This window comes from Semicossyphus pulcher, unplaced genomic scaffold (genome assembly GCF_022749685.1).
Source record: "Semicossyphus pulcher isolate SPU_LCO1_2020_fin unplaced genomic scaffold, fSemPul1.0.p SCAF_5, whole genome shotgun sequence".
NCBI lineage: Eukaryota > Metazoa > Chordata > Actinopteri > Labriformes > Labridae > Semicossyphus > Semicossyphus pulcher.
The window spans coordinates 982,501-1,010,000 of record NW_027211726.1 but is presented as its reverse complement, the minus strand read 5'-3'; the positions used below and the strand labels follow the sequence as shown (position 1 = coordinate 1,010,000).

Below are 27,500 nucleotides of genomic sequence, written 5' to 3'. Positions count from 1 at the left end.
AAGCCTCAACAGCCAATGAGTGGTCGTGTATACAACAGACAGTCTTTCTTCTATCACTTCTCTCCCGAGCCACTTACATGCAGGGCTCCAGATGATTGACGCATCACTTAGCCAATGAAATTTCAAATCTGGCAATATAAATGTTTTTATGGTTTCTTAAAGGAAAGAATGCAAGTTTTTGCAAGTTTATAGAGTTTATGCCTTTTGCTCTTTATATAGGCAGTTTTCCAACCTGAGCACTTGTTTTTTTATTTATATTTATATTTGATTGATGCATTTATTTAGTGTATCTAGAAAAACAGTAACTTCATCCTGCTGTTATTTTGTGGTTACAAAGTGGCGTTTTTGGCAAGCACTTAGATATTTCTTGAGGAAAAGATGTGTTCATTTTCTATGACATTGTTATCAAATTTGAACTTGGATCATGTAATATTTTATTATGTGGAACCATTGCAGTTAAAGGGGGAGATTATAGTTCATTTGCAGGCTTATTTCATTTTCTAAAAATGAGCTATTATTACGGCTATTATTAGTAAAATAATAACACTTATAAAATAATGGCACTGTTGGAGCCTATTCATATTTTTTCATATTTATACTTTTTTTGGAAAATGGTAAATCAAAATAATAATGGTAATAATGTTGATTAATTATTGAAAGTGGTAGATATATTGCAGATAAATGATAATTTATTCTGATTGTTTTCTGCTGCTCAAGGCCCTCCTCCTATAATTGGTGATAGATAGAGGACAGCTGGGTTCTCCTCTCTCGGCTTTTTCTGTTAAAGGAGTGAGGAGTGAGACAGTTTATCAACCGCTAAATTGACTTTTTGTTTTGTTTATTGTACGAAGTCAACCACGGTGATTATTTTTTATTTAAATAAATTGAGAACCTTTTTTTTTCAACCTGGAAGGATCTCCGCTAGTGCTTATTATTTAGCGAGTCATAGACCTCCTCCTCTGAAGTCTTCTCTGCTATTTTTACACTTTACACTTTACAGAGTAGCCAGAACAGGCACATACAGAGCTTCTGACTGTTTGGAGTCAAAATTTGGACTGTGACCTGTCAAAATAGCCCAAACCACGAGTTTTTTTACTGTACGTATTTTTTTTTTTTTGGGCCTTTCATGGCTTTATGCGGTAGGACAGCTGAGACGTGACAGGAAACAGGATGAGAAAGAGGGAGGATGACATGCAGCAAAAGGTCACATATTGACTTGAATGTTTTTTAAAAGGTGTTTCGTAATATTTTTGCCAACATAGAAAAGACATTATACATTAATACATTATATTCACCACCACTATCAACTGAAACCACATGAAAAGTGCAGAGTTTTATTATACCTGTCTCGCACAGTACTGGGAAACAAACACCTCGCAGAGGTGGTGTTCATTTCGGGGATAACTATATGATGTGAATATTTTTGGCGCAAAATTATTTCTTTATAAGTGTCTATGAATAACTTATTAAAAAGAACTACAAATTTTTATGGTGAAACTGGTGAAGAATAGTTAATATTCTTTTGTCGGTATGGACATAGTATGTCGTTAGATCAGTTAGATTCTCCACAATTCAGGCATTTAGCTAATTTTACAGAAACCAGAAGAACAGAAAATGTATCCATTCAGATTTGCCAGTTTAGTAAACAAAAGAGACAGAAAAAAAGAGACAACTGCTACTTTTGAAGTGGTCTTAAAGTCCTAATATGTGTCTGTTCCTAGACAATTTGTATTCCATTGTTGAATAGCAGGCTCAGTGTCTGGACTGCGGGCACAGCACATCACTGTCATCGCTAACCCAACAACCTCAAGTCTCACTCACTCAAGACAACGTGTATTGTCATGAATGTCAAATGACATGACAAAAACATGGCAAGTGTGAGCACCCATTGCTTTCACGCTAACATGTCCATTTTGGGAAATTTTGGCTGCATTTTCTCTAGCCTTCTTGTGGACCTTCCCACACAGAGTTTTAAAGCCTGCAAACTCCTCTCCAGTTAGCTAGAACTGAAGCAGCAGATGGATGAGAGGTGAAACGTCTTCAACAAACTGAAACAAGTCCAGTTGCCCATGTACAGCACTTAGAAATGTTAAGACCCCAGAGATCGTATAAACATTTCTATATGTGCTTTTCATTGCCTCTGCTTAAATATCCCTCTTCTACCAGAGTGTGTGTGTGATTGGTTGCAGGTGTGTTTGATTGCCGGTTGTCCATAGAGCTGATTGGTTCCAGCCTCGCACCCAGGAGTTTAAAGGACGGGTCTTCACCAGTTCCTGGGGGCTCTCCTTGGTCAGCCAGACTACCAGCATTTTTGATTGTGTGCAAGATGTGTTTTTGAATAAAACCATTTAAAAATGCTTCGCTGCTGGTGGTGCTTTGAGGACAGGAAGAGGAGAAGAGGATTTACTTGTTGCACCAGGGTTTCCCCTAGGCCCTGGTCCTAACAATTTGGGCCTTGTCTGAATGAATTGGAATGTCCATGAGGTGAGGTAGACGTGGTTCAGTTTGTCTGTATTAGTGGCCTTCAGTTAAGTGTAGTGGTCATCTCTTTTGTTAATTTGTTGTTGTTGCTGTATGTTGTGTTTCTGACTGGGCAACCTGACCAGATAGCTGCCGGGCAAGTTCAAGAATTTGCCACCTCATTTTGCCTTTCTTATTTCTGGTGGTAATCCTGAGTGGGGGCATGCTTCAATGTATCGCAGTTGACTAGATTCCTGGTCTTCGATGTTGCACTGAATAGAACGTTTAAAGATGCCTCGAGCTCGGCAAGTCACTGAAGACTAGCTAGGTGAGTTAGCCATGTTGGTAGGCAAGTAAAGTTTGGTTGTCTCTGCAGTTTGTTTCCCTTAATTTTATACTTTGCACATCAACGTTGTTTTGTGTGACATGGCTGCTTTGTTTTTTTTTGGTCACTTTGTGATGTGTGGCTGTAAGTAAAACTTGTGTGCAGTAACTAGTTTGTGACCTTTTGTGGTAACTGCACACCACTTTTGTTGGGTCACCTGTGGTTGCAGCTTAAGTGTAAACTGGTAACATTTATATATAGTAGTGACTACACAGTGACGCCTTGTCTGTGGTTGTTGTAGTCCAGATATTATGCAGTAAGTTGTCCATATTTAAAGTTAAATTAAGTTGACAGTATGATAGATGTCACTTTTACATGTCAGGATCTGGTTTTTATAGACAGATTCAATATTTAACTGTCATTTATCATCACGGTAACAGCATTGCATACATTGGCAGCTGTAAACACATTGTAAAAATCCATCTGTGGGTTTGGTGCCGACCTGTATACTGAACATATAAGGAGTAATTAATGTTTATAATCATCAGAGAACGTTAAATACCTTTTTGGTTCCTATCTGTTCCCCAAACATACTTGTATGTGTGTGAATGTTAAAAAGGGGGGAGGTGTTATGACCCTAGAGGTCTTGTGAATGTTTCTATTGTTTGTGCTTGTATCTGTTTCAGTAACCCTCTGTTACCTGAGTGTGTGTGATTGGTTTCAGGTGTGTTTGCGTGAAGGTTGCCCAGGGAGCTGATTGGTTCCTTCCTTGCAGCCAGGAGTTTAAGGGCCGGCTACTCTGTGGGCTCTACTCGGTCAGCCAGACTGCCAGCATGCTTGTGTGTCATCTTGCACCATAGTTTATTACAATAAAACAGATATCACAGTTAAAATACCTGAAACTGCCTATTGTACTTTTATTAATGGTTAGAAACATATTTATGATTAACTTTCATCAAATATGCTTCCTTAGGGGGATGAATACTTCGAACCAATTAGTTCATTAGATTTGCTGTCAGATTGTAATATGTTCAATATTCTAATATTCCCAAAATGCCTATATATAATTATTATTATTTTTTTTTCCTTCTGGATGCTCATGATGTTGACATGATTTTGTTTTGCCAGGTTAGTGCAACAGTGAGACTTTAATCATTATTAACTTGGTCAGTCCAAGCAGTTTGAAGGAGCAGCAGAGAAAGGTGGGGGATGGGCAGCTCACACAGCTCTGCAGCTCTGAGGCAGCAGCAGTGCTGGTGGAAGGGGGGAACGGCCCCTCCCCTTGATGAAGCAGCCGCCTGGTAACAAGTTACAATGATTTAAAATAAAGCAAGAAGTACTTGAATAATTGTGCTAAATTGCTTTTCACTTCACAATTGTTATCATGAATTTGTGTTGGAATATTGCTTAAACCTGAATTCATGACAGACTACTGTGTTTAGTGGCTCTGTTAAAAAGGTCACAGGCAGGTCAGGCCAATTAAGCACCTGAACCCCACAGTTTTTTCTGAGAATGCTGCATTCAGGAAATTGCAGACTCACTGACAAAATGTGTTTAATGCTAAACTGAAAAACTGCTCATCCTTTTCATATTGCACCAGGGTTTCCCCTAGGCCCTGGTTGTGACATAATGAAAGATGGATTGTTTTATGAGTTGAGAAATGTTCCTCACTTAAGCTAAAACTCTTCTAAAAAACATTTGAATGAGCTGGTAAATGTTCAAATTAGCTCAGCTTTAAACATCTACAAATCAGTCATCTTGCACCATAGTTTATTACAATAAAACAGGTATCACAGTTAAAATACCTGAAACTGCTTATTGTCCTTTTCTTAATGGTTAGAAACATATTTATGATTAACTTTCATCAAATATGCTTCCTTAGGGGGATGAATACTTCGAACCAATTAGTTCATCAGATTTGCTGTCAGATTGTAATATTTTCAATATTCTAATATTCCCAAAATGCCTATATATATATATAAATTTATTTATTTTTTTCCTTCTGGATGCTTATGATGTTGACATGATTTTGTTTTGCCAGGTTAGTGCAACAGTGAGACTTTAATCATTATTAACTTGGTCAGTCCAAGCAGTTTGAAGGAGCAGCAGAGAAAGGTGGGGGATGGGCAGCTCACACAGCTCTGCAGCTCTCAGGCAACAGCAGTGCTGGTGGAAGGGGGGAACGGCCCCTCCCCTTGATGAAGCAGCCGCCTGGTAACAAGTTACAATGATTTAAAATAAAGCAAGAAGTACTTGAATAATTGTGCTAAATTGCTTTTCACTTCACAAGAGTTATCATGAATTTGTGTTGGAATATTGCTTAAACCTGAATTCATGACAGACTACTGTGTTTTGTGGCTCTGTTAAAAAGGTCACAGGCAGGTCAGGCCAATTAAGCACCTGAACCCCACAGTTTTTTCTGAGAATGCTGCATTCAGGAAATTGCAGACTCACTGACAAAATGTGTTTTATGCTAAACTGGAAAACTGCTCATCCTTTTCATATTGCACCAGGGTTTCCCCTAGGCCCTGGTTGTGACATAATGAAAGATGGATTGTTTTATGAGTTGAGAAATGTTCCTCACTTAAGCTAAAACTCTTTAAAAAAACATTTGAATGAGCTGGTAAATGTTCAAATTAGCTCAGCTTTAAACATCTACAAATCAGTCATCTTGCACCATAGTTTATTACAATAAAACAGGTATCACAGTTAAAATACCTGAAACTGCTTATTGTCCTTTTCTTAATGGTTAGAAACATATTTATGATTAACTTTCATCAAATATGCTTCCTTAGGAGGATGAATACTTCGAACCAATTAGTTCATCAGATTTGCTGTCAGATTGTAATATTTTCAATATTCTAATATTCCCAAAATGCCTATATATATATATATAAATTTATTTATTTTTTTCCTTCTGGATGCTCATGATGTTGACATGATTTTGTTTTGCCAGGTTAGTGCAACAGTGAGACTTTAATCATTATTAACTTGGTCAGTCCAAGCAGTTTGAAGGAGCAGCAGAGAAAGGTGGGGGATGGGCAGCTCACACAGCTCTGCAGCTCTCAGGCAACAGCAGTGCTGGTGGAAGGGGGGAACGGCCCCTCCCCTTGATGAAGCAGCCGCCTGGTAACAAGTTACAATGATTTAAAATAAAGCAAGAAGTACTTGAATAATTGTGCTAAATTGCTTTTCACTTCACAAGAGTTATCATGAATTTGTGTTGGAATATTGCTTAAACCTGAATTCATGACAGACTACTGTGTTTTGTGGCTCTGTTCAAAGGGTCACAGGCAGGTCAGGCCAATTAAGCACCTGAACCACACAGTTTTTTCTGAGAATGCTGCATTCAGGAAATATGGAAATTGCAGACTCACTGACAAAATGTGTTTTATGCTAAACTGGAAAACTGCTCATCCTAGATGTTATACTTTTTAACTAAGAATCAAGGCTTAAAAATAACATATTGTATTTATCGATTATCGATTAGGAGTAATTCACTTCAAAAGTAGTAGATTTGTAGCTGTAAAACGTCCCTCCGACATGAAGTCCCACAAGTCCAAAACTCTCCTTGTGTACCTGAATGCATCGCCAAAGGACATGTCTCAGCAAAGGCAGTCGCAGAGGCTTCAACAACGGAGAGATCATCATGCGCGATGTGCTGCCAGATATGAGGTTGAATTAGCAGCAAAAGAACCAGATAGAGCCTGAACAAACACTACGACTTATGGAGGTAAGATATGTTTAATTTTTTGTTAGCCTGTGTTTTGTTTGGAAACTTTGCTAGCTAACTGTTGTATTCGACAGCCTGTTACCTGAGTGAAGAGTGTTTTTAAGCTAATGTAACTTTCGCTAATCAAGAGAAGTGTAACTTTAGATCGTAAGGGAGCAAAACACACTATATGGCAGCCTAAGTGTTATTGCAACTTTATATGATATCAAATATATAAGCATGAGACAAATTCAGTTTTGCTTACAACTTAAGCTGCAAATTTGTAGGAATGATTTGATACAATGTGGTCAGTAAAGCTCACTAACATAAATAAGTCTCACTTATTGTCACAGTGATGATACTAATCAAGTCATTATAAGTGTATTTATGATCTTGCATGCAGCTAATTAAAAAAGCACAGCAATATCAGGTAACATTAGCATTTTGTTTTGAGTAAGTGGAGTTTGAGCCATATGGCTTGTGGTTTCCTTGATACACAATATTTAAATGCCTTAGAAAAAATTAATCACTGTCAGTCTAACAAATATTTCAAGAGGAGAATAAACATTTTTTCCTGTAAAGTTGCATAGAATTCACCTTCCTGACAGTGGACAGTGGCTGTCTGGAATGCCTGGCTGTTTGCAACACTGTAGGTTTAGACATTTACAAACTCTAAGGATAAATGACAATTAAAAATAGTAATATAAATAAGTTGCTGGTAGTTTCCTCACCACCAAAACCACAAAGTATAATCTAAAAAATCTCCTGCTACCTTTTAACTGGCTAACTAATACTCACTGTAACTTTACCTGGGAAAATATAGCTTGTGGACCTGGTGGCAGGCAGAAGAGCTGTTGAGAATAAATAGAAATACTTAATCTTATGGCTGATGGTTTCATTTACTTATGTAGGTCATATAGAGACATCAGGACTAAACTGATTCTGTTTTTAAAAATAAAACAGTTCAAAATTCCCTAAGATAAAAAAGTCAAAATGAATTATTAGATAATAGTCATAAATATGAGATAAAAACAGTGAGAATTATGACATTTAAAAGACATTATGAGATAGAAAGTCAACAGTATGATGAGTCAAAAATGAGGTAAAAAGTCAAAATTATAAGATTCAATAGCAACCTTTATCAACCACCATCGAGTTCCAGTTTTGGCCCTCCAACATAAAAGGTTTGAGCAGTTCTGCTCTAGAATAATATGGATCACTATTCTAGTGAACACCACCTTTAACTGTAACCCCACTGATAAACATATCACTTAATTTATATATTTGCATGACCAGAAAGTGAACAATATAAGCCTTTTAAGAGTTGAATTACAATAGACTGTACAGGTGGACCTAATAAAGTTAAAGTTAAGAATGAGTGTGTTTATGCTTTATTTGTTTCATTGTTTGTTGTTCTGTGACATCATTGCTTTTTGTTAATCTAATAACCTTTCATTTTTACTGATGATGAACAGAAAGAAAATGGGGAAAAAGAGGCGCAAGACAAAGTGGTATGTATTCCTTTTGGCTTGTTTTTTATTCTGATGTGGTGTGTAGCAACAGAAACTAGTATTGGATAAAAGTATTCATTCTTTTTATTGCATATATCCCACCCATGTAGTCAGTTTATCTAGGGTGCAACAGGAATACTTGTCCTTTGCCAGTGAAAACTAGAAATTATCTCCAAAATTTCATAACTCGTTTCGGTGATTTCAGATCACATTTGAAGAAAAAAAAAAAGAGGAATGTCCCGATCAGGTTATTTTTACCCCGATCCCGATCCGAGTCCTTTAATATTTAGATAATGCCGATACTGAGTCCCGATCCGATACTTGGCCTTCACTAATATTTTCCTGGATAATACAGCTGCATTAAGAAAAAAGGTGCCTGCATCCAAGCTGTTCCTTAATAGGTTTTTTTATTTTGTTGAAACAGAGTATATACTTTCATATGGCTCTTTCTTATTCTGCACATGCTATTGCAACATTGGCCAACCACCTTCCATGTGTTAGCAGGTGAGTCTGTGACGCTGCAATGTGACAGCAGACCCTCGTGTACAGCCAGCTGAAGTGTGTGTGAGATGCAGCCCACTCTTGGTACCTCTATATCATCCATTGCTTTTTTCATATTCCTTATGTTATCACGTAAAATAACGTGGACGCGTTGCTTGTCTATTTCACACGCGTTCAGCAATACTGTCAACTAGTGCGCATACCGACACGTTGTAACTCGAAAGTGGAGTCAATATAATGTAATGCCGAGATGGTATGGCATACCGGGTATTTAAAAACTCCAGGTGACAAAGAAAACCCTGATCCTCTACCACAGAGATGAGCTGGTTATCCAGCGGGATTAATTCAGTTACCTTCTCTGTAATATGTTTGGCCATGTCGCTGTCTCGAGGATATTTCTCTATCCTTTCGAGAGTATCTGCAAGTGTTTGCTGCTTCAGTGCATTTACCTTTATTGCTTGAGTGAAATTGTTGTTTAACTGAGTGTTTTTGTTTTTTATGTGCCGTATGAAATGTGTAGTATTAAATGCAGCTCTTTTATTATCCTCTCGCGGTCGTATTGCAGATGTTACATGTCGCCGTTGGACTGCTTTTGCTTTCTAAATGACCAATTTCCACACTGCAGACATTTTATCCACAGGTTTGCCAGAGTAACGTGACGCGCGTGTCTGCGCTCTGCCACAAAGTGTGATCTGGGACCACATTCAAAATTGCCGATTCCGATCAGTGAAAAAATGCCCATATCAGCCCTGATCCCGATCCTGCAGATCAGATCGGGACATCCCTAAAAAAAATCTTTGTTCTTCATTCATGTCAATGTAATTTATTTATTGCTTGTGAGGCTGTTGTGGGCTCATAGTTTACACAGATGACTCTGATTTGATAAATTCATCATGTTAGGATACTGCATTATAAATATTGACCACAACTATTGACAGCAAATTATTTTTTTTCCAAACAGTCCTGGTTATTTTGAAAGAGATACAAATTTGAAGCTAATAAAACACGTTGGGAAGCTAATAAATGATTGCATTAACAAAACAAAAAAAGTTTTTGGCCTGGGACTGAAAGGGTTAAGAAGCATCTTTGTTTGGGCAGTGTATTTACTATGGCACAAATCCCAGTTCCAAATGTAATGTGCTAGTGATACAATTATGTATTCAGCTGAACACGCCTTAATATTCTCTAAATGGATAATAGATATATGATGATGATCTGCTGTTTGAGCATCTTCTTCATTAAATTTCATCCAAATTTGTCCGTAAGTTAACTTGTAAATTTGAGTGAGTGGTTATTGGTATGGCTATTTCATATTCAAGACTAAAACAGTTATTTCTTTCTTTCAGGAGGACTGTGCTACTGATTATTATTCTTATTATGAGACCATTATCAGATACCAGCCATTACCTGGATGGTGACCACATGCCATCAAGCTCAGAGCCCTCAGACAGTGGGAAGGATTCACAACAGGTCTACACAAAGTCCTCATTGGAAAAAAAACTCCAGAGCAACACAGAGGAGGACAGAGACTGTGGCACAGACGACACCAGTGACGATGAGGGTAAGGAAATGACACAGTCCCAAATTACAGTGAAATTCTGTGTAAAAGGACCAAAACTAAAGTGGGACAAGAGACATTACTGTGTTTACTGCACAAAACCACAGAGCAACATTCTTCCTCTTCAGGAGCCTTTTGAGGGAGATCTAGATGTGCTTCATTTTCAAACAACAAACCAGAAGATATAAAATGCTGATTTAGGGCATGTAGCATTCTAGTTTTATCAGTAGTGTTTTCATTTCCTACCTTTAATGATTGTGGAAAAGCACTGTATTTTTCCGTGCCCGTGTCATTCCCTTTATTGAGGATTATTTAAGATGTCAGTCATTTCTTTAACATAGAAGTCCGATTTAGCTTTTCCAATTAGAGAGATACATCTATTTCTTAAGTGCCTAAAATGTTTCCAGTCTGATTGACATTTGGATTTTCTTGCAGTTGCCCAAGCAATATTTTGCTCATGAATAATATCAGAGAGTTTATCTGAAAACCATGGACTGTCACGTCCTTTGACTTTAAATTTTCTAAGAGGAGCGTGCCTATTTATGACCTCCAAGAAAAGTGATTTAAAATAAGTCAGAGCCATTTCAGGGTCTGGAATCAGGCATATTCTGTCCCAGTCACATAGATAAAGATCATATAGAAATGCTTGCTCACAGAAGTATTTGAAATGTCTTTTGTATAGAATACGTGGTTGTTTCTTCGGGAGCTTTGTATCTCGCACTGCAGCAATTACGCAGTGATTACTAACGTCATTAGCGAATACGGCTGTGGCTTTATATCTGTGGGGAGAGTTAGTTAAAAAGTAAGTCAAGGAGCGTTGACTTTTCAGGATGTTTACGGTTGGGCCTTGTCGGAGATTCTATAAGCTGCGTCAAGTGTGCAGAATCGCAAAAATATTTAACAGGTTCAGAGATAGGAGCCAGCCAGTCCCAGTTTAAATCCCCCATAACAACAAGCACACTACTACAAAACATAGACAGGGATTCAGATAGTGAAGACAAAGTTCCCCTTGGAGCAGAGGGAGGTCTGTAACATCCCACAAGTGTCATAATACAACCTTCAGTGAATTCAACTTTCAATACAAGCAGCTCGTCCTGTTCAGGTTCAGATTTGAATAAAAGTGTCGTTGTCTGATACGTGTTTTTTATATAAATCTAACTCCTCCACCTTTTGCAGGGCGGTCAGTGCGAAAGATGTTGTATCCATCCATACAAACATGACTGTCTGGAGTAGATCTACTTAGCCATGTCTCTGATAATACCATGATATCAGCATTTGTTGTCTTAGCCCAAATCCTAACCATATCGATTTTCGGTTAAAGACTCATGTGCACAAAACCAATACCAGATGTGTGCTGGAAGTCTTTGGGAGTTTCAAAGCGTTCAGAGTTTATTTCAGGCCCTGGATTAGACTTCATGTTTCCAGACAACAACATGATTATGCATTTCAGCGTGTGTGCACAATGCGTGCAGCTGACGTTTCTCTTTAGGTGAGATTTCCGCATGAGTTCTTGGCCAGAGTTTTTAGGCAAGAAACAGTTATTTAGGAGGAGGAGGCTTAGGAGATGAAGTCCTGCGCACTGATCGTCAAACTAAAACATTTGAGTAGTTTGAGGTGATATTTTGACATGATTTTGTTGTTCTGTGTATATTATGTCATAACAGTTCCCTCATCTTCAGAAGTGGGACCTGTACAGGAGTCACATATCAGTGGAAGTGTTGAGGTCCTCAGTGTGACGTCTTCCAAATCCACTCAAGAATCAGATGGTAGGAAGTTACTTGAGCAGCAACTGACAATTTCCTTTTCATCATTGATTATTCGCTCACTGTTCTTATTCATCAATTATATTGTCTATCAATGTCAGGAAGTAATGAAATAATCACTGTGAATACCAATTCATGATGGTATTCACATTTAATATTAGCCTATGTCAGAATGATGAATTTAATGCTGAGATGGTATCATCTTTTCTTGTAGAAGAAACACACGACATGACAACAGAGACCTCACCCTCAAGACCTCCAGACAAGGGGAAAAGGACTCAGACAACAGGTAAATTCTTCTTCTGTCTTACTTGTGTTTCCTCCTGTGAAGTAACAGCCCTGTAGTTGGTGTGAATGCTGAAAGCATATGTTCTTCTACTTTTTATTCTGCCGCGTTTTGGCGCGCTACTCCTTCCACAAACTTCAACCGATTCAAACCATTCAAACATCATTACGTGCGCTTCATTCGGGATTCATGTGCTATGACTTTTAGCATTCATACCATTCAAAAATTCAGAGTTATTCCCGTTTTTCCCGAAAAAATTCCCCATCTGGAATGAATGGGAAAAAAATTCAAACTCTCAAAAATTAACACTAAATTCCACCCTCCATAACTCATTCATACATTCACTTAGAAACTCCATTCCACCTTTCCAGCTTTCATCAAGACCATTCAGCTTTTTCATAGCATTCATACTTTCTTCACAGGACCCTTTCAAAGCACCTAAAGTTTTCACAAAACGAGTGAAAAATGCCCAGCATTAGAGTGGGTGATGTCATCGCCAGAGGGGGGATGCTGTGAAAAAACACTTCCCAATTTCCAATTTCCCAAACAAATTACAACAGCGCACAGAATGTTCCCTCCACAAACATAAAAAATGCATCAAATTGTAGGTAATCTTGTGCTGCTCGTGGTAAATGGCGGCCCAAAGCCAAAAAATGTACGCTTTTGCCACTAGATGCCTCAATGTCCCAGAAAGTTGCCCAAGTGCTCCATCTGCTCTAATGTTAAACATTTCTGGAGAACTCCAAATAAAAGCCCTTCTTTCTGTCGCCGCCCTGACCACATTTTTGGCCGTAGAGACATAAAATTCGAATGACAGCTTCCTGAAACCCTTGTGATGCTCATAAAATGTTGTGTTGGTAGCATTTACAGTCTTGGCACAATGGCAGGAGATTGAGAGGCTTTTCTCAGTTAAAATCTCAGTAAAATCAACTGCTCAGCCAAGGAGTCACACAGCTGCTGCTAATTAACCCACAGCCTCTCCTCATGAGCCATCACCACGGCAACTGCTGAGTTCAGCTGGGGGTCACTTTAGTTCATTTGGAGCTTAGTTGTCACACTTACACACCCAGGACAGACATTTTAACACTATCTTAGGCATTTTTCAAGGCTGCTCTTCAGTTTTAAACTCCTCCATCATCCTTATCACCTCCTCAGTCATCTTCTTCACCTCCAGACTGACTCTCGTCACCTCTAACCTAACCTTTATTACCTCCCCAGTCATCTTCTTCACCTCCAGACTGACTCTCGTCACCTCTAACCTAACCTTTATTACCTCCTCAGTCATCTTCTTCACCTCCAGACTGACTCTCATCACCTCTAACCTAACCTTTATTACCACCTCAGTCATCTTCTTCACCTCCAGACTGACTCTCGTCACCTCTAACCTAACCTTTATTACCTCCTCAGTCATCTTCTTCACCTCCAGACTGACTCTCGTCACCTCTAACCTAACCTTTATTACCTCCTCAGTCATCTTCCTCACCTCCAGACTGACTCTCGTCACCTCTAACCTAACCTTTATTACCTCCTCAGTCATCTTCTTCACCTCCAGACTGACTCTCATCACCTCTAACCTAACCTTTATTACCTCCTCAGTCATCTTCTTCACCTCCAGACTGACTCTCATCACCTCTAACCTAACCTTTATTACCTCCTCAGTCATCTTCCTAACCTCCAGACTGACTCTCATCACCTCTAACCTAACCTTTATTACCACCTCAGTCATCTTCTTCACCTCCAGACTGACTCTCATCACCTCTAACCTAACCTTTATTACCTCCTCAGTCATCTTCTTCACCTCCAGACTGACTCTCGTCACCTCTAACCTAACCTTTATTACCTCCTCAGTCATCTTCCTCACCTCCAGACTGACTCTCATCACCTCTAACCTAACCTTTATTACCTCCTCAGTCATCTTCTTCACCTCCAGACTGACTCTCGTCACCTCTAACCTAACCTTTATTACCTCCTCAGTCATCTTCCTCACCTCCAGACTGACTCTCATCACCTGTAACCTAACCTTTATTACCACCTCAGTCATCTTCCTCACCTCCAGACTGACTCTCATCACCTGTAACCTAACCTTTATTACCACCTCAGTCATCTTCCTCACCTCCAGACTGACTCTCATCACCTGTAACCTAACCTTTATTACCTCCCCAGTCATCTTCTTCACCTCCAGACTGACTCTCGTCACCTCTAACCTAACCTTTATTACCTCCTCAGTCATCTTCTTCACCTCCAGACTGACTCTCATCACCTCTAACCTAACCTTTATTACCTCCTCAGTCATCTTCTTCACCTCCAGACTGACTCTCATCACCTCTAACCTAACCTTTATTACCTCCTCAGTCATCTTCCTAACCTCCAGACTGACTCTCATCACCTCTAACCTAACCTTTATTACCACCTCAGTCATCTTCCTCACCTCCAGACTGACTCTCATCACCTCTAACCTAACCTTTATTACCTCCTCAGTCATCTTCTTCACCTCCAGACTGACTCTCATCACCTCTAACCTAACCTTTATTACCACCTCAGTCATCTTCCTCACCTCCAGACTGACTCTCGTCACCTCTAACCTAACCTTTATTACCTCCTCAGTCATCTTCTTCACCTCCAGACTGACTCTCGTCACCTCTAACCTAACCTTTATTACCTCCTCAGTCATCTTCTTCACCTCCAGACTGACTCTCATCACCTCTAACCTAACCTTTATTACCTCCTCAGTCATCTTCTTCACCTCCAGACTGACTCTCATCACCTCTAACCTAACCTTTATTACCTCCTCAGTCATCTTCCTAACCTCCAGACTGACTCTCATCACCTCTAACCTAACCTTTATTACCACCTCAGTCATCTTCCTCACCTCCAGACTGACTCTCATCACCTCTAACCTAACCTTTATTACCTCCTCAGTCATCTTCCTCACCTCCAGACTGACTCTCATCACCTCTAACCTAACCTTTATTACCACCTCAGTCATCTTCCTAACCTCCAGACTGACTCTCATCACCTCTAACCTAACCTTTATTACCTCCTCAGTCATCTTCTTCACCTCCAGACTGACTCTCATCACCTCTAACCTAACCTTTATTACCACCTCAGTCATCTTCCTAACCTCCAGACTGACTCTCATCACCTCTAACCTAACCTTTATTACCTCCTCAGTCATCTTCTTCACCTCCAGACTGACTCTCATCACCTCTAACCTAACCTTTATTACCACCTCAGTCATCTTCCTCACCTCCAGACTGACTCTCATCACCTCTAACCTAACCTTTATTACCACCTCAGTCATCTTCTTCACCTCCAGACTGACTCTCATCACCTCTAACCTAACCTTTATTACCTCCTCAGTCATCTTCCTCACCTCCAGACTCATTAATTCATATATTCATTCAACATTCAAGTGCAGCATTAGCAGCTTAGCGTCAGCTCTTCAACAACATATTACAGATCATTCAAACTTATATTCATTCAACATTCATGCACAGCATTAGCAGTTTAGCGTAAGCCCTTCAACAACACATTTCACATCATTCATACATTACATTAATTCATCTTTCAAGCACAGCATTAGCAGTTAAGCATTAGCACCTTCGTATTAACAGTTTAGCATTAGCAGCTTAGCGTCAGCTCTTTTAGCAGTGTAGATGCTATATTCAGCACACAGCATTCACACCCGATTTCTTCAGAAATTGCATTTTCTAGTTTCCTATAATGTCTTATGAACTTAATACTTTTCTTCATTGGTGGCTACTTTGAAAATATGTAACTTCACGATGTAATGATATTGTCTCATCTGTTTTTCTCCTCCTGAAGGGTCCTCCAAAGAAAAGAGGTCAAAGGCCAACTCTGAGCCAGTTCCAGATTCAGATGGTAAGGACACAACTTCATAATCAATGCAGAAACACTGTTATATGCGTATTATGGTATCTTTCAGTATGATAGTTTGTAATTAATGCTGAGGTGTTTTTTTTTTTTTGTAGAAGAAACACACGACATGACATCAGAGACCTCACCCTCAAGACCTCCAGACAAGGGGAAAAGGACTCAGACAACAGGTAACCTTCATGCACTGAAGGATATGTTGCTACAAGTCAGCCAAGAGAGACAGCTACTGAGTAGTAACCAAAAATGACAAGTGAAGTTGATCTCCTGTATTTTCAAAGGTAATGCAAGCACTATATGGAAACGGCATCATCCATTTTAGTGTATCATATTTACTGCATCACCAGCACCAATAAATAATAGGTTGCTGAACTTTGCTCCGTTTAGGACATTTTACATCCACAAGGTTTATCTTTTATTATCAAGGTTTTTACAGACTCCTGTCTGCAGCTCTCCTCACATCGCTGCTAAACCACAACTATGTATCAGATTGAAAAAGCTACATGCCTAACAGAGCTATTGACTTGGAATAAGTAATAAACTAGCTTTTAGAGGTCGACCGATTGATCGTTTTGGCTGATTAATCGGCCCCGATAGGACTTATTAAAAACTATAATCGTCTGCGGATCTGGGCTCTGATAGTGGCCGATGGCTGTGCAGCCTCAGGCGGGGACGTACATCGCGTGCATTCGCCTTTTTAATGGAGTCTCCATATGTGACATGCAGGTAATGCAGGTACCTGGGATAATTAATTAAAGTTAACTTTATAACACAGCTTTACTCACAAATTATGATCATGATAAGGTTGTTGTTTATAGTGTTGCATTATTAATGAATTAGACTATCGATAACTTTCACTGCTGTTCTGCCGAGCTCATGCTGCTGTCTCTGTTTAGCTAGCAAGCTCGCTACAATTTGGCTAGCAGTGAGCGCAAGCCTAGCACAACTAATGGGATGATATATGATCATTTGAGGGGCACTTCTGCTGAAAATATAAGTTTGCGTGTGCAACTCCCGAGGATACTCTGAACAACTTTTAGAAAACCATGAAATGCCACTCGTACGTGGAGACCGTGAGAGGGGTGGGTGGGGGCTAAACCTTTGCTGTACCGGGGATCAGCTGATTCATATTATATCTGACTCGTTTCAGTTTATTTCTCCCCTCAGAAGTTATCTCTGGAATATAACGTAACAATATCAGCTCTCCACGATACAAGACAGGCAGGCAGGGAGGAAAATAAATCATTTAACTGTTACTTAGATTACTTACCAATGTGGCGTTCTCTCTTCTAAATAATCCAACCACGTAACGTCAACTGTGCATTCATGACATGAAATCACACTTTTTATGATCCTTCTCTCTCCGGTAATGTGCACAAACACTAATAGTTTGTGAGAGTGGTATTTAAAAATGTAACGGGACGCGCAGCATCTGGCCTGATAGACGCCACGGAGCGCATCGCCATGTAAACAAATCCAACATATTTCCAACGATGTAATCCAACAGATCACACTCAGGATACTCTCCGTACTTATTATCAAAGTCAAAGTGGCAAAAACTGGTTTATTAAAAACCTGCGTTTGCATAAGTCTGCTGTAGGAGTAAAGCACGTCACGACGTCAACACAAACTGTTGTGAACAATGTGTAGGTAAAGTTAAAGGAAAGGAGCGAGAGACTGACGCAGGGGCGATACATTCGCTTTTTATATCAGACTCTTATGTTTTTTTTCTCCCCAATATATGCCAGAAAGCATCAGTGATGATAATAACAATTCATTTGTAACTTTAGTAAAACTTTACTTTATCAGAAAGGTTTTATTAAACCAGCAACGTTAAGAAAACAACTGCAGCATCATTTCAATTTAGAAATGATTAATAAAGTGCAACTTAAATCATTCATGTAGATTGAAATAAATATTAAATATATAAAAGTAAATAATAAAGTTTTATATATATATATATATACATGATCTATTTGATAGCCTATTTAATGAATAGTTATATTGAATAGATTTACATGTTTCTTGTTTCTTACATTAGAGGGCAGCTGGAGGAAACACAGTCCCTCTACGGGACTATTTAGCTGAGGAAAGGCACAATGTGGGCACAACAAATTGAGTTAGATGTTAATTTGCAAATAATATTTTCTTTACTACTTATTTTATTTATGTAGGTATTCATTACTCTTTGAGATTCATGTTCTGTTCCAGATTTATGGTTTTATTTTGTTATTTATTTGACATAGACTTTCAGTTCAACAGTTATGTGTAAGGATATGTAATAAAGATAAAGATTAGAGAGAGATTCATTTAAATTAGTTTGTTTTGTTTTTTTCGTGGGGTAGGGAGATATTTGCCGATTAATCGGCTATCGGCTTTTTCCTCGTACAAACTATCGTTATTATAAAAATCCACTATCGGTCGACCTCTAGCTTTAGTCTACTATGGACAGTAGTAGATTGCAAAGCAGCTGCATTCACCACTTGGCAATGTTGTAAAGGTAATATTGGGTATTGTATGAAGTACAGTGATCTAACTTTTTCAAAAATAAACAAGTAGAAAAAGAAAACCATCCATCCATAACATACAGAGGACTGCATAATATTTAACTTCGTGAGGATGTCAGCACCATTGTACATTTATGTTTTTGCTTATTTCTGTTTCAGGTGTGGAGCCACAACTTCTCTCCCAGAGAACAAGCCATCGCAGGCCTTGGAGTTCTAAAGAAAGAGAAGCAGTGTGGCGACAGCTGGGTCTGTACATCACTCTGCAAAGAGTTCCTGGTAAAGAAGAATGTGTAAAGGCTGTTGATGCAGAACCGGTACTCTGCAGGCGTGATTGGAGGGATGTTAAGAACCAAGTATATAATGCCATCACAACTCGTAAAAGGAAACAGATTTCTTCATGATTGTGGGTTTTTTCTAAATAAGCTGGAACTGAGATGGTTACATTTGTGTGTTGTTTTAAACTGCCTCAGGAGGTTCTAAATTCAGCTCTCACATGGAAGTTCAGAATGATGTGTAAAACAGCAGCTGTTTTAATGTTAACTGCTGAAAATAGATCAACAAAGTCCTTTGTGTTTTTTGAGTTTTGCTGTGCTTTAGGATGGCAGCACACCTGTCCTCCAATCCCAGAGTTTTATTATTTGATGAGTTGGGCATGAGACTCAAAAATAAACAACCAGCACTTTTAAATGGCACTAAAATAAAAAAGTTATTTTGCTATTATATGAGTGGTGATTTTTTCCATTTAGCCTCCTGACATTAGTAGAAACTTGCATCGGTTTGAATCAGTAAACAGCAAAGACTTAATGTGGCCAAGTTTGGTTTATAATATAGTGTATCTCAGCTTTTTGATACAGATATATCAAACAGTGCATTTAATCTTTCCTTTGATTGGTTTTAAATTGACATTGTGTTTTACTGTAGTAGATGACATCTACTGTTATACATAACTGCAAAAGCCTCAAAGTCCCCCTTAAGTACAGTGAGTACAGTAATTGATTAGAAGTTATTTCGGACTGCATCAATTAGTCACTGAACAGATTAGTTAACGACTACTGTCTCAACTGAATAATCATTGTAGTAATTTTTCAACAAATGCTGGTTGTAGCCTCGTGTCAATTTGATTCTTTACTTAATATGATAGTAAACTGATTATCTCTGGGTTATGGTCTGTTGGTCAGACACAACATAACATTGGAGATGTCATCTTGGGCTGTTGAAAATTATACAAAGCATATTAATCTACAGATTAAAAAATAATGAAAATAATAGTTATTTGTTTTTGTTAACCAATTGTAAATAAAATTAATTCACTTAAAAAATGCTGCTTTGACTCTGATGCAGCTTGTAATCTGTAAAGTAAATAAACGATTCAAATGAAATGATTGTAGCGGAGTAAAAAGTAGAATATCTGCCTTCAAAATGTAGTGGAGTGGAAGCATAAAGTGGCAGTAAACAGAGACACTCAAGTAAAGTACAAATTCCTCACATTGTACTAAAGTACATAGCTTGAGTTAATGTACTTCAACTCAAATTAGCCTGTAGCCACGGCTACATGTATTGTGCTACATGTACAACATGAAAGCACAATACATCTGAAAATGAGGTTCTTTATTTCAGCTTCATCGTCGTTCTTAGCTTTATGGAAAAGAGATATGCGTCCTCTGTACTCCATCTTCCTTGAAACTGTCTGATTTGGAAGGAGACATCTTTGTTGTTCACAGAAAACCAACAAATAAAGCTTCGAAGCTGCTCTCTTCTCATCAAAAACTGGTTATGTACGGGAACCTTTGACCTTTGCCATTATTCTGCACCAAACTAAATACATTTAAAAAAATGAATTGTGTGAATAGAATTGTGATTTTATTTTGATTGCGTATGAAAGGGTAATTTATGGGAGTGGGGAGGGTAGCCAGAAATGGCCTCCAGAGCAGCAGTATGAGACCACTTGCCTATTGTGAGAGAGACACTTAAAAACAAACAAAAACAAACAAAAACAAAAAAAGTGTGTGTGTTGTCAAATCTGCCTAGCAACAGCCACCGGTCCTCATAACTACAGCAGAAAAAGATTTATTTTACTTTGAGTGTTCTTAAATCTGAAGTGACATTCTCACTCAGTACTCCCATCTAGTGAAACATTTGATGTTTGCACCATTCTAGCTACAGTGGAAGTAGGGGCCCTCACAAGGCATAGAGGAGACGTGGACCTCACAAAGATTTATAGACATGTATGTGTGTGTGTGTGTGTGTGTGTCCACAAAATAATCCCCCTTCCAGCAGCCAAATTAGATAAGCACCAATCAGATCTACCCACAATCCCCAACGGCGGCCCCAAATGAATTCTGGGTAAATGAAGGACAGAAAGTCAACAGAAACACACAAACTTCTTCTGCACAGTTTTAATCAGGTGTGCGTGTGTGCGTGTGCGTGTGTGTGTGTGTGCGTGTGTCCGTGTGTGTGTGTCCGTGTGTATGTGTCCGTGTGTGTGTGTGCGTGTGCGTGCGTGTGTGTTAATCTAATCAGAGTTCGGGTCGCTGCAGGCCGACTTTCTTCCTCTGAAACAAACTTTTATGTGAGGTTCCTACAGTCATATTTACTGTGAACTCTCTAAAGACGTTTGATTAACTGAACGTGTGAGCAGCAGATAGACCCCGAGGAGACCAAACTTAATACGTCACGCTTTTACTTTATCTGCTCCATTCTGAACACAAAGGCTGCGAGGACCTGAGCGTCTTTACAACTCTGTTCTCTTCACGGAGCAGAGACTTCAAGCGTCGTCTGACTTCACCACAAATAAATCACAGTGAACGAGCTAACAGGCAGGTGTGGTGAGCACAGACACAGCTAGCTGCTGATCAGTGCTAACATATAAATAAATACTGAGTGTAGAAACAGTGTGTGAGACGTGTTGGACGGTCTGTTCGTCCAACAAAGCGCACACACAGATTATCTGTCTGATATTTACATGAACAAATCTCCAAAAGGCTCCAACAGCACAAACACGGCCCAGAGGTTACGTTCAGTGACTGAGTTAGCTGAGGGGACACCTAGCAGACAGCTAGCAGCTCCCAGCTGTCACTCAAAGAGGCCACGCCCCTAATGCTGCATCACTGTAAGCCTTAATATAATGTAAACAGGTGAGCTGTATAAAGATTCTCCCCGTACAGTTGTCATGAAGAGAGAAATGAGCTATAGAGACCCAAACTGTTTTTTGTACCAGGCTGTAAACATGTTTATTTCTGCTGTAAAGTTTAACATGGGGCTCTATGGGGACTGACTCACTGCTGGAGGCAGCCTCAAGTGGACACCAGAGGAACTGCAGCTTTGACACTCAATCCTACATTTCCCACAATGCAACAAAACGTAGCTCTTGTTAGAGCCTCCTTGCTTCACAGACATTGTGTCGACAGCGACACCGTCTCAAACAGGAAGCAGAACTCGTACCTGTGGACGTCTCTCTCCCCTTGAACTGAAGGAAACAACAAAAGCTTTGACACGACGCAGCAGCACAAACGACTGAAGCCTTTAAATGACAGCAGCCTCTCATGCTGTCACTCTCTGCTTCTCTTCAGCGCTTCACTTTGTGTAAATGTCACAATGATTTTCCATCCGCCGTGATGTTCTGCGGTCTGACAGGGTCACACAAAAGAACAAGAAAACACTTACAGCTCGACTGAGGCGTCTTTGTGGGCCGCGTTTAAACCTGGAAGCTTTTCACAATAAAGCACGAAATGACTTTAACTGAAAAAACATCAGAAGCTGCTCTCACTTCAGTTATTTAACACATATTTCATCAGATTCTCATTTAACAGAAGCTGGAACTCAATGTGATGAAACACACACACACACACACACACACACACACACACACACACACACACACACACACACGCACACACACACACACCTGACAGGAAGGTGTGTATGAATTATTGATCGGAGGCCTGAGGGTGATTCAGTATGAATAATACAATAAAGAGTCACAGAGTTAGCCCTGTTAGCCTCCCCCCATCACAGCTAGCTGCCCTGGGCTAAACATGAAAGACTGCACTGTCAGACCGCTAACGGCTAATGCTAATAAAAAGAAGGTTCTGAGGGTCGAGGGTCGAGCTGTTAGACCTCAAATAATACAGTTACTAGAAACAGGAAGTAAACCACCACCATGAAAAGATTGACATCTTTACATTTTATTTCTTCTGTTCTGGATGACGTATTTACCTTTCAATCATCAATGAGACCAGGAAGTTCATTCTGTAAGAGGCAAATGTGCCCAAATATGGAAATTAGGGATGCACAACAGTATCGACACGTTATCGGTATCTGCAGATTATGGTTTGAAAATTACACATCGGCATCAGCAGATGTCATTTTTTCTGCCGATATTTTCTGCCGATGAAACAACGCTTTAATTCTTCCTAAATTCTTCCTCGATGATTCCCCAAAAAGCTCGACGTAACGCTACGACATTAACTCTGCACGAGTGTGCGCGCGCTGCCTGTGCAAAGTTCTCAACTATGTACAAATAAAGACTAAACAGTCACAGGAACTCGAGCCGATGATCAGAAGTTAAACAACTTTCACAGGTAGCTCACATTCTCCTCATTTTACCGACTTAACAAACACGCTGTAAAGACGCTCGCGGCCGAACCGACGCTAACAGAGAGAAACATAAACATCAGAGCAAAACTAACTCACACATTCATGGACGCACACACGATAAAAAGAGTGCTTGTCAGGGTAAAGTTGATGTCACACTGAGCTGGAATAAGCTAATGCCATTAGCATCTCAATGCCATCATTTAAAGGCACAGTTTGTGTTTCTCTTTAATGTGTGTTAAAATGATACCTAATAAATTCTTTCTCAGAAAGGAACACAAACATCTTTCTGATACACTACAAATATATATTTAGATCATTACATTTATACCATGAGTGTCCCTGAAGGGAGCAGCCCGACAACACCATCTATAAGTAATACACACACAGGATAAACACACATCAGAACTGCAGGAAATAACCTGAAGGCATTTTATTCCACAAGAAAATAAAGTCGATAAAAGATTAAAGACGGAACGGATGTTTTGTTCTGCTGTTTAAATAAAAAGAATCTTGTATAATTTATTATATTTTTCAGGTTTGAAGCAGCTGAAGATGTTTCTGTTCAGCCCGGAGACAAAAGCAGCTCCTGATGAGGTTAGAACATAAATAAACTTATTTTATTTTTGTTTGTTTTCTTACTCTAAAAATCGTACGGCCCAAAGCTTTCATTCCGTCTGTTTGGTGGAAAAATATAAAGTATTTCCTGAGTTAAATGTGAAGTTTTGTTTCGTGTCTGCGTGTAAAGAATCGTCCTGCAGCGAGAGCGTCTGTGTGAGGACGAAACGTTTAAGTGAAACGAATTCAGTTTAAGACTTTGAGGCGAAAACATCCTGTGACTCTTTGAGAATTAAAATGTTAAAATACTTTTATCCACTTTATTCTAATTCAGTTTTTTATGCTTCAAGTTTGTTTGGACCCCAGGGACTGTGTGTGTGTGTGTGTGTGTGTGTGTGTGTGTGTGTGTGTGTGTGTGTGTGTGCGCCTCGTTTGTCCTTTAACACTTCAGTCAATGTGGAGACAAAAACAGTGTAGTAAAGCATGCAATGACTCAGCACAGACCAACAAAACAGGAAGTCACATGACCCAGAACACCCCTAGTAACCACCTGGCAACACCATAGCAGCCAGCGGTTATCACCTGGGAGCCAAAAACAACAAGAGGAGAGGAGGAGGACAGGGAAAGGATAGGAAGAATGAGGTAGGAAATGAAGAGACAGTGGAGAGGAGGAACAGGGAAAGAGAAAGTGAAGGAGAGAGGGAGGAGGAGGAGAAGTAGAGGAAGAAGAAGGGAAGGGGGAAGAGAAAAAATGAGGAGAGGAAGAGAAAGAGCAGGAAAAGCAATATTAGAAAAAGACCCGAGATCAGGTGAGGAAGAAGGAGGAGGAAAGAAAGCAAGGAGCAGAAATGAGAAGCAGGAAGGGGAGAGGAAGGAAGGAAGGAAGAGAGGGAAAGAGGAGGAGAGAGGAAAAAGAGAAGGAGACGAAGGAATAAGGAAATGAGAAATTAGAGGACAAAAGGTCTGGAGAGGAAAAACAGGAGGGAAGGAAGCAAGGAGACAAGAGGAAGTAGGAAGGGAGGAGGAAGAAATGGAGGAAGAGTGAAGGAGAAAAGAGGAGAAGGAAAAGAGGAGAAAGGTGGTAAAAAGGAGGAAGAATGGGGGAAGAAAACAGCAGGGGAGGTGAGAAATGACAAAGAGTCACTGCTGTGCACTGAAACACACACTCACACACACAACTCGACAATGTGTGTGTGCTTGTGTGTGTGTTTGAAAGGACAGAGTAACCTTCAGATGAAAGAGAGACAAAGGGATGAAGAGACAGAGAAACAGAAGAAGAAGAAGGAAGATGAACCAAAGCTGTCGGCAGCCATATTTGAAACATCGTTAGAAACCAGCACGGGGGGGGGTGATGTAATTCCCCTTGTTAGCTAATTAGCCAGAATACTTCACCTCAGTTCACCTGCCCTTTGAGCAGTGACGGTGCAGGTGAAGCATCAGCAGCTGAGCTGTGCTCTGTGTAAATAAGTCCCTGTCACTGTCCATGGTGCTGAAGTTGCAGATCTCTAATTACACCGTTTAGTCTTCGTCTCATCCTTCAGTCACTTTGCATCGGGTCAATAATATACTGATAAACTTCATGCTGCAAATAATCAACTGAGTACTATTTATAGTCGAAAGTTACGAGCAGAAACGTGTCGTTACGGAGACGAGAAACTTATTTTACTGTTTTTATGTGTTTCCGTGTTCGGTGTTAGAGGCGGTATACATCTGTCTGTCTGTCTGTCTGTCTGTCTGTCTGTCTGTCTGTCTGTCTGTCTGTCTGTCTGTCCGTCTGTCCGTCTGTCCGTCTGTCCGTCTGTCCGTCTGTCTGTCCGTCTGAGTATCTATCAATCTATCCATCCATCCATCTATCTATTTATCTATCTACCTACCTGACTGTGTATATATTTATCTGTCTATCTACACAAACTCTTCTATTCATGTCAGCATCCTTTGCTCTCCTCAGCACTGAGCGGCAGACTTCCTGTCTTCCCGTCTTGTTGTTGCTTTCTCTTAATAATCTTAGTAACATTTATATCTGTCGCCCTGTAAATAGGACTTTAATGTAAACAGTAGTTAAATGTTTTAATCCCACGTCTGTTACAGTCTTTCCTTCACACGTTTGCTCTGGGGTTAGAGGTGTAGGTGCCCCCTGTTTAAACTGAACAGAAGTCTCACAGTTATAAAGGCTGTGTTGTGTAACTCTTCCATTTATCTCAAGACTTGGAGCCAAAACACACTTTACAACACTGACTTTAAGCAGACATCCTCTGTGCCTGTCAGCGCTGCAGGAAGCACTCAGCTAACCCGACCTGTACCTGCAGGGCAGCGTGAGGTCACTGAGGTCACTGAGGTCAGGACGTCTGGTTGTTTTCTGTGTATGTGTGAGATTTAGAGAGCAGAGTATATTTACTTATATATACTATAGAGACTTTTAAGACTTTTAATCCAAGTTAAAAACTTCCCACTGCCTGTAAGAGAGCTCTAAATTCCCACTTAGCTTTCACACCTCGAACCTATCTTATGTTGCATTTAAGTACTCTGAATCGCTGCGTGTGTGTGATCATTTCTGGCATGAATAAAGTTTCCTCGCCTAGTTTGGAGCTAGGGTTCAGTAATGTGCTCTGTGCTCTTTACTCTGTGTGTGTGTGTGTGTGTGTGTGTGTGTGTGTGTGTGTGTGTGTCTGTGTGTGTGTGTGTGTGTGTGTGTGTGTGTGTGCGTGCGTGTGTGTGTGTTGTTGCAGAGAGATAAGCTGACATGTAGGAATGCCGTCGCTCGTTTTTCTTCACTGACTCGATAAACTTTGTTCCTGCGTCCTGCAGTTTCCCAGCATTCCTCTCTGATGAACGCTGCACTTTCACACACATTAAGCCCTCGGTCACTCATCCTGTGCTTTTACCCACAATACACTGGGGCCCTTTGTCTCCGTCTGGTTGTTATGTCCTACCAACACAGTGTTTAGGGGTAAATAGAAGGCTTGGAGTCTGAGCTGTTTGCATCATTTTCATGTTCTGCAAAGTCAAACAGGAACTTTCACTAAAATCCGGCACAGCCAACACACGTCTGTGCATGCACCTTCAAAATAAAAGCCATGTTGAAGTAAGTTCCACAGATCATTGCTCAGTTTTTTTATTCTGAAAGCGGTGAGAGCAGACGGCTGGAGCCTCGTGTTTCTCATCACTGATTTCAGAATAAAAGCCTGATGCTGTTTTTGTTTTTCCTGTTGTTGTTGACCTTCTTTGTCCCCGCCCACAGACCTCTCTGCCTCCCTCTGCGTCCCCCCTGTCTGCCCTTGGGCCTCGTGTTGAGCACCGTCCCCGTGCGTACACATTCCGCCTCACTAATAATCGCTCTGCCGGCGTCTTCTGAAGCAGAGATAAAGGAAAATCCCCCGAGGCCAAATCCCTCGCGGCTGCTGTGTTGAATTTTCCCCTAAACGAGGAGGCTGCCAATCACCACTTGCTCAGAACACACACGGAGAAGAAGAAGAAGAGGTCGAGGGGCGGAGTCAAGATTCCTGACGCTCTGCTAAATCCCCGCTCACTCGCCGTGGAGCCACTTTAAGGGATAAATGTTGGAATTAGGCAGGAAAAGCTGGAAACCTGCCGGGAAACCTTTCAGATCAGAGAGGAATAAATGCGTGATGATGATTCTCTGACGCACAAACTTCATCCGACAAAGAGACATAAATCAGTCCAGTGCTAATGAGAGTTTATGACCGGGAGGGAAACGCATCGACAGGGAGGAAGGATGGATGGTCGGGGCTGTTGTTTTCCAGGAAGAGGGGGAGGAAAACCGAGAGGGGGGAGGAGGAAGCAGAGGGAAGAATGGAGGGGAGGAGGAAGAAGA

At 40.1% G+C, this 27,500-nt stretch overlaps 2 protein-coding genes across 4 annotated transcripts in view; one reads left to right on the top strand and one right to left on the bottom strand.

Annotated features, from left to right (window-relative positions):
- LOC138609287 (semaphorin-6D-like) overlaps window positions 1-27,500 on the bottom strand; it is a 155,313-nt gene that overhangs the window by 91,250 nt on the left and 36,563 nt on the right. The window lies entirely within an intron of this gene.
- Window positions 4,820-19,204, top strand: LOC138609313 (uncharacterized). Of its 3 annotated transcripts, XM_069681956.1 has the most exons (8): window positions 4,820-6,518; window positions 7,973-8,008; window positions 9,856-10,070; window positions 11,732-11,833; window positions 12,045-12,119; window positions 15,942-15,998; window positions 16,109-16,183; window positions 18,677-19,204. In XM_069681956.1, exons 2-8 carry the CDS (start codon window positions 7,980-7,982, stop codon window positions 18,916-18,918), a joined length of 795 nt encoding a protein of 264 aa, XP_069538057.1. In that variant the 5' UTR covers window positions 4,820-6,518; window positions 7,973-7,979; the 3' UTR covers window positions 18,919-19,204. The 3 variants fall into 3 exon arrangements, with proteins under 3 accessions (XP_069538057.1, XP_069538055.1, XP_069538056.1); XM_069681954.1 differs by lacking the exon at window positions 4,820-6,518 and having other exon boundaries at window positions 7,296-8,008; XM_069681955.1 differs by lacking the exons at window positions 4,820-6,518; window positions 7,973-8,008 and having other exon boundaries at window positions 9,594-10,070.

Excerpts from the sequence above, each read along its gene's own strand:
- LOC138609313 (XM_069681954.1), top strand. The coding sequence starts at position 7,962 with ATGATGAACAGAAAGAAAATGGGGAAAAAGAGGCGCAAGACAAAGTG. Across the intron at positions 8,009-9,855 it reads AAGAGGCGCAAGACAAAGTG|GAGGACTGTGCTACTGATTA; the intron begins GTATGTATTCCT and ends TCTTTCTTTCAG. Across the intron at positions 12,120-15,941 it reads GAAAAGGACTCAGACAACAG|GGTCCTCCAAAGAAAAGAGG; the intron begins GTAAATTCTTCT and ends CTCCTCCTGAAG.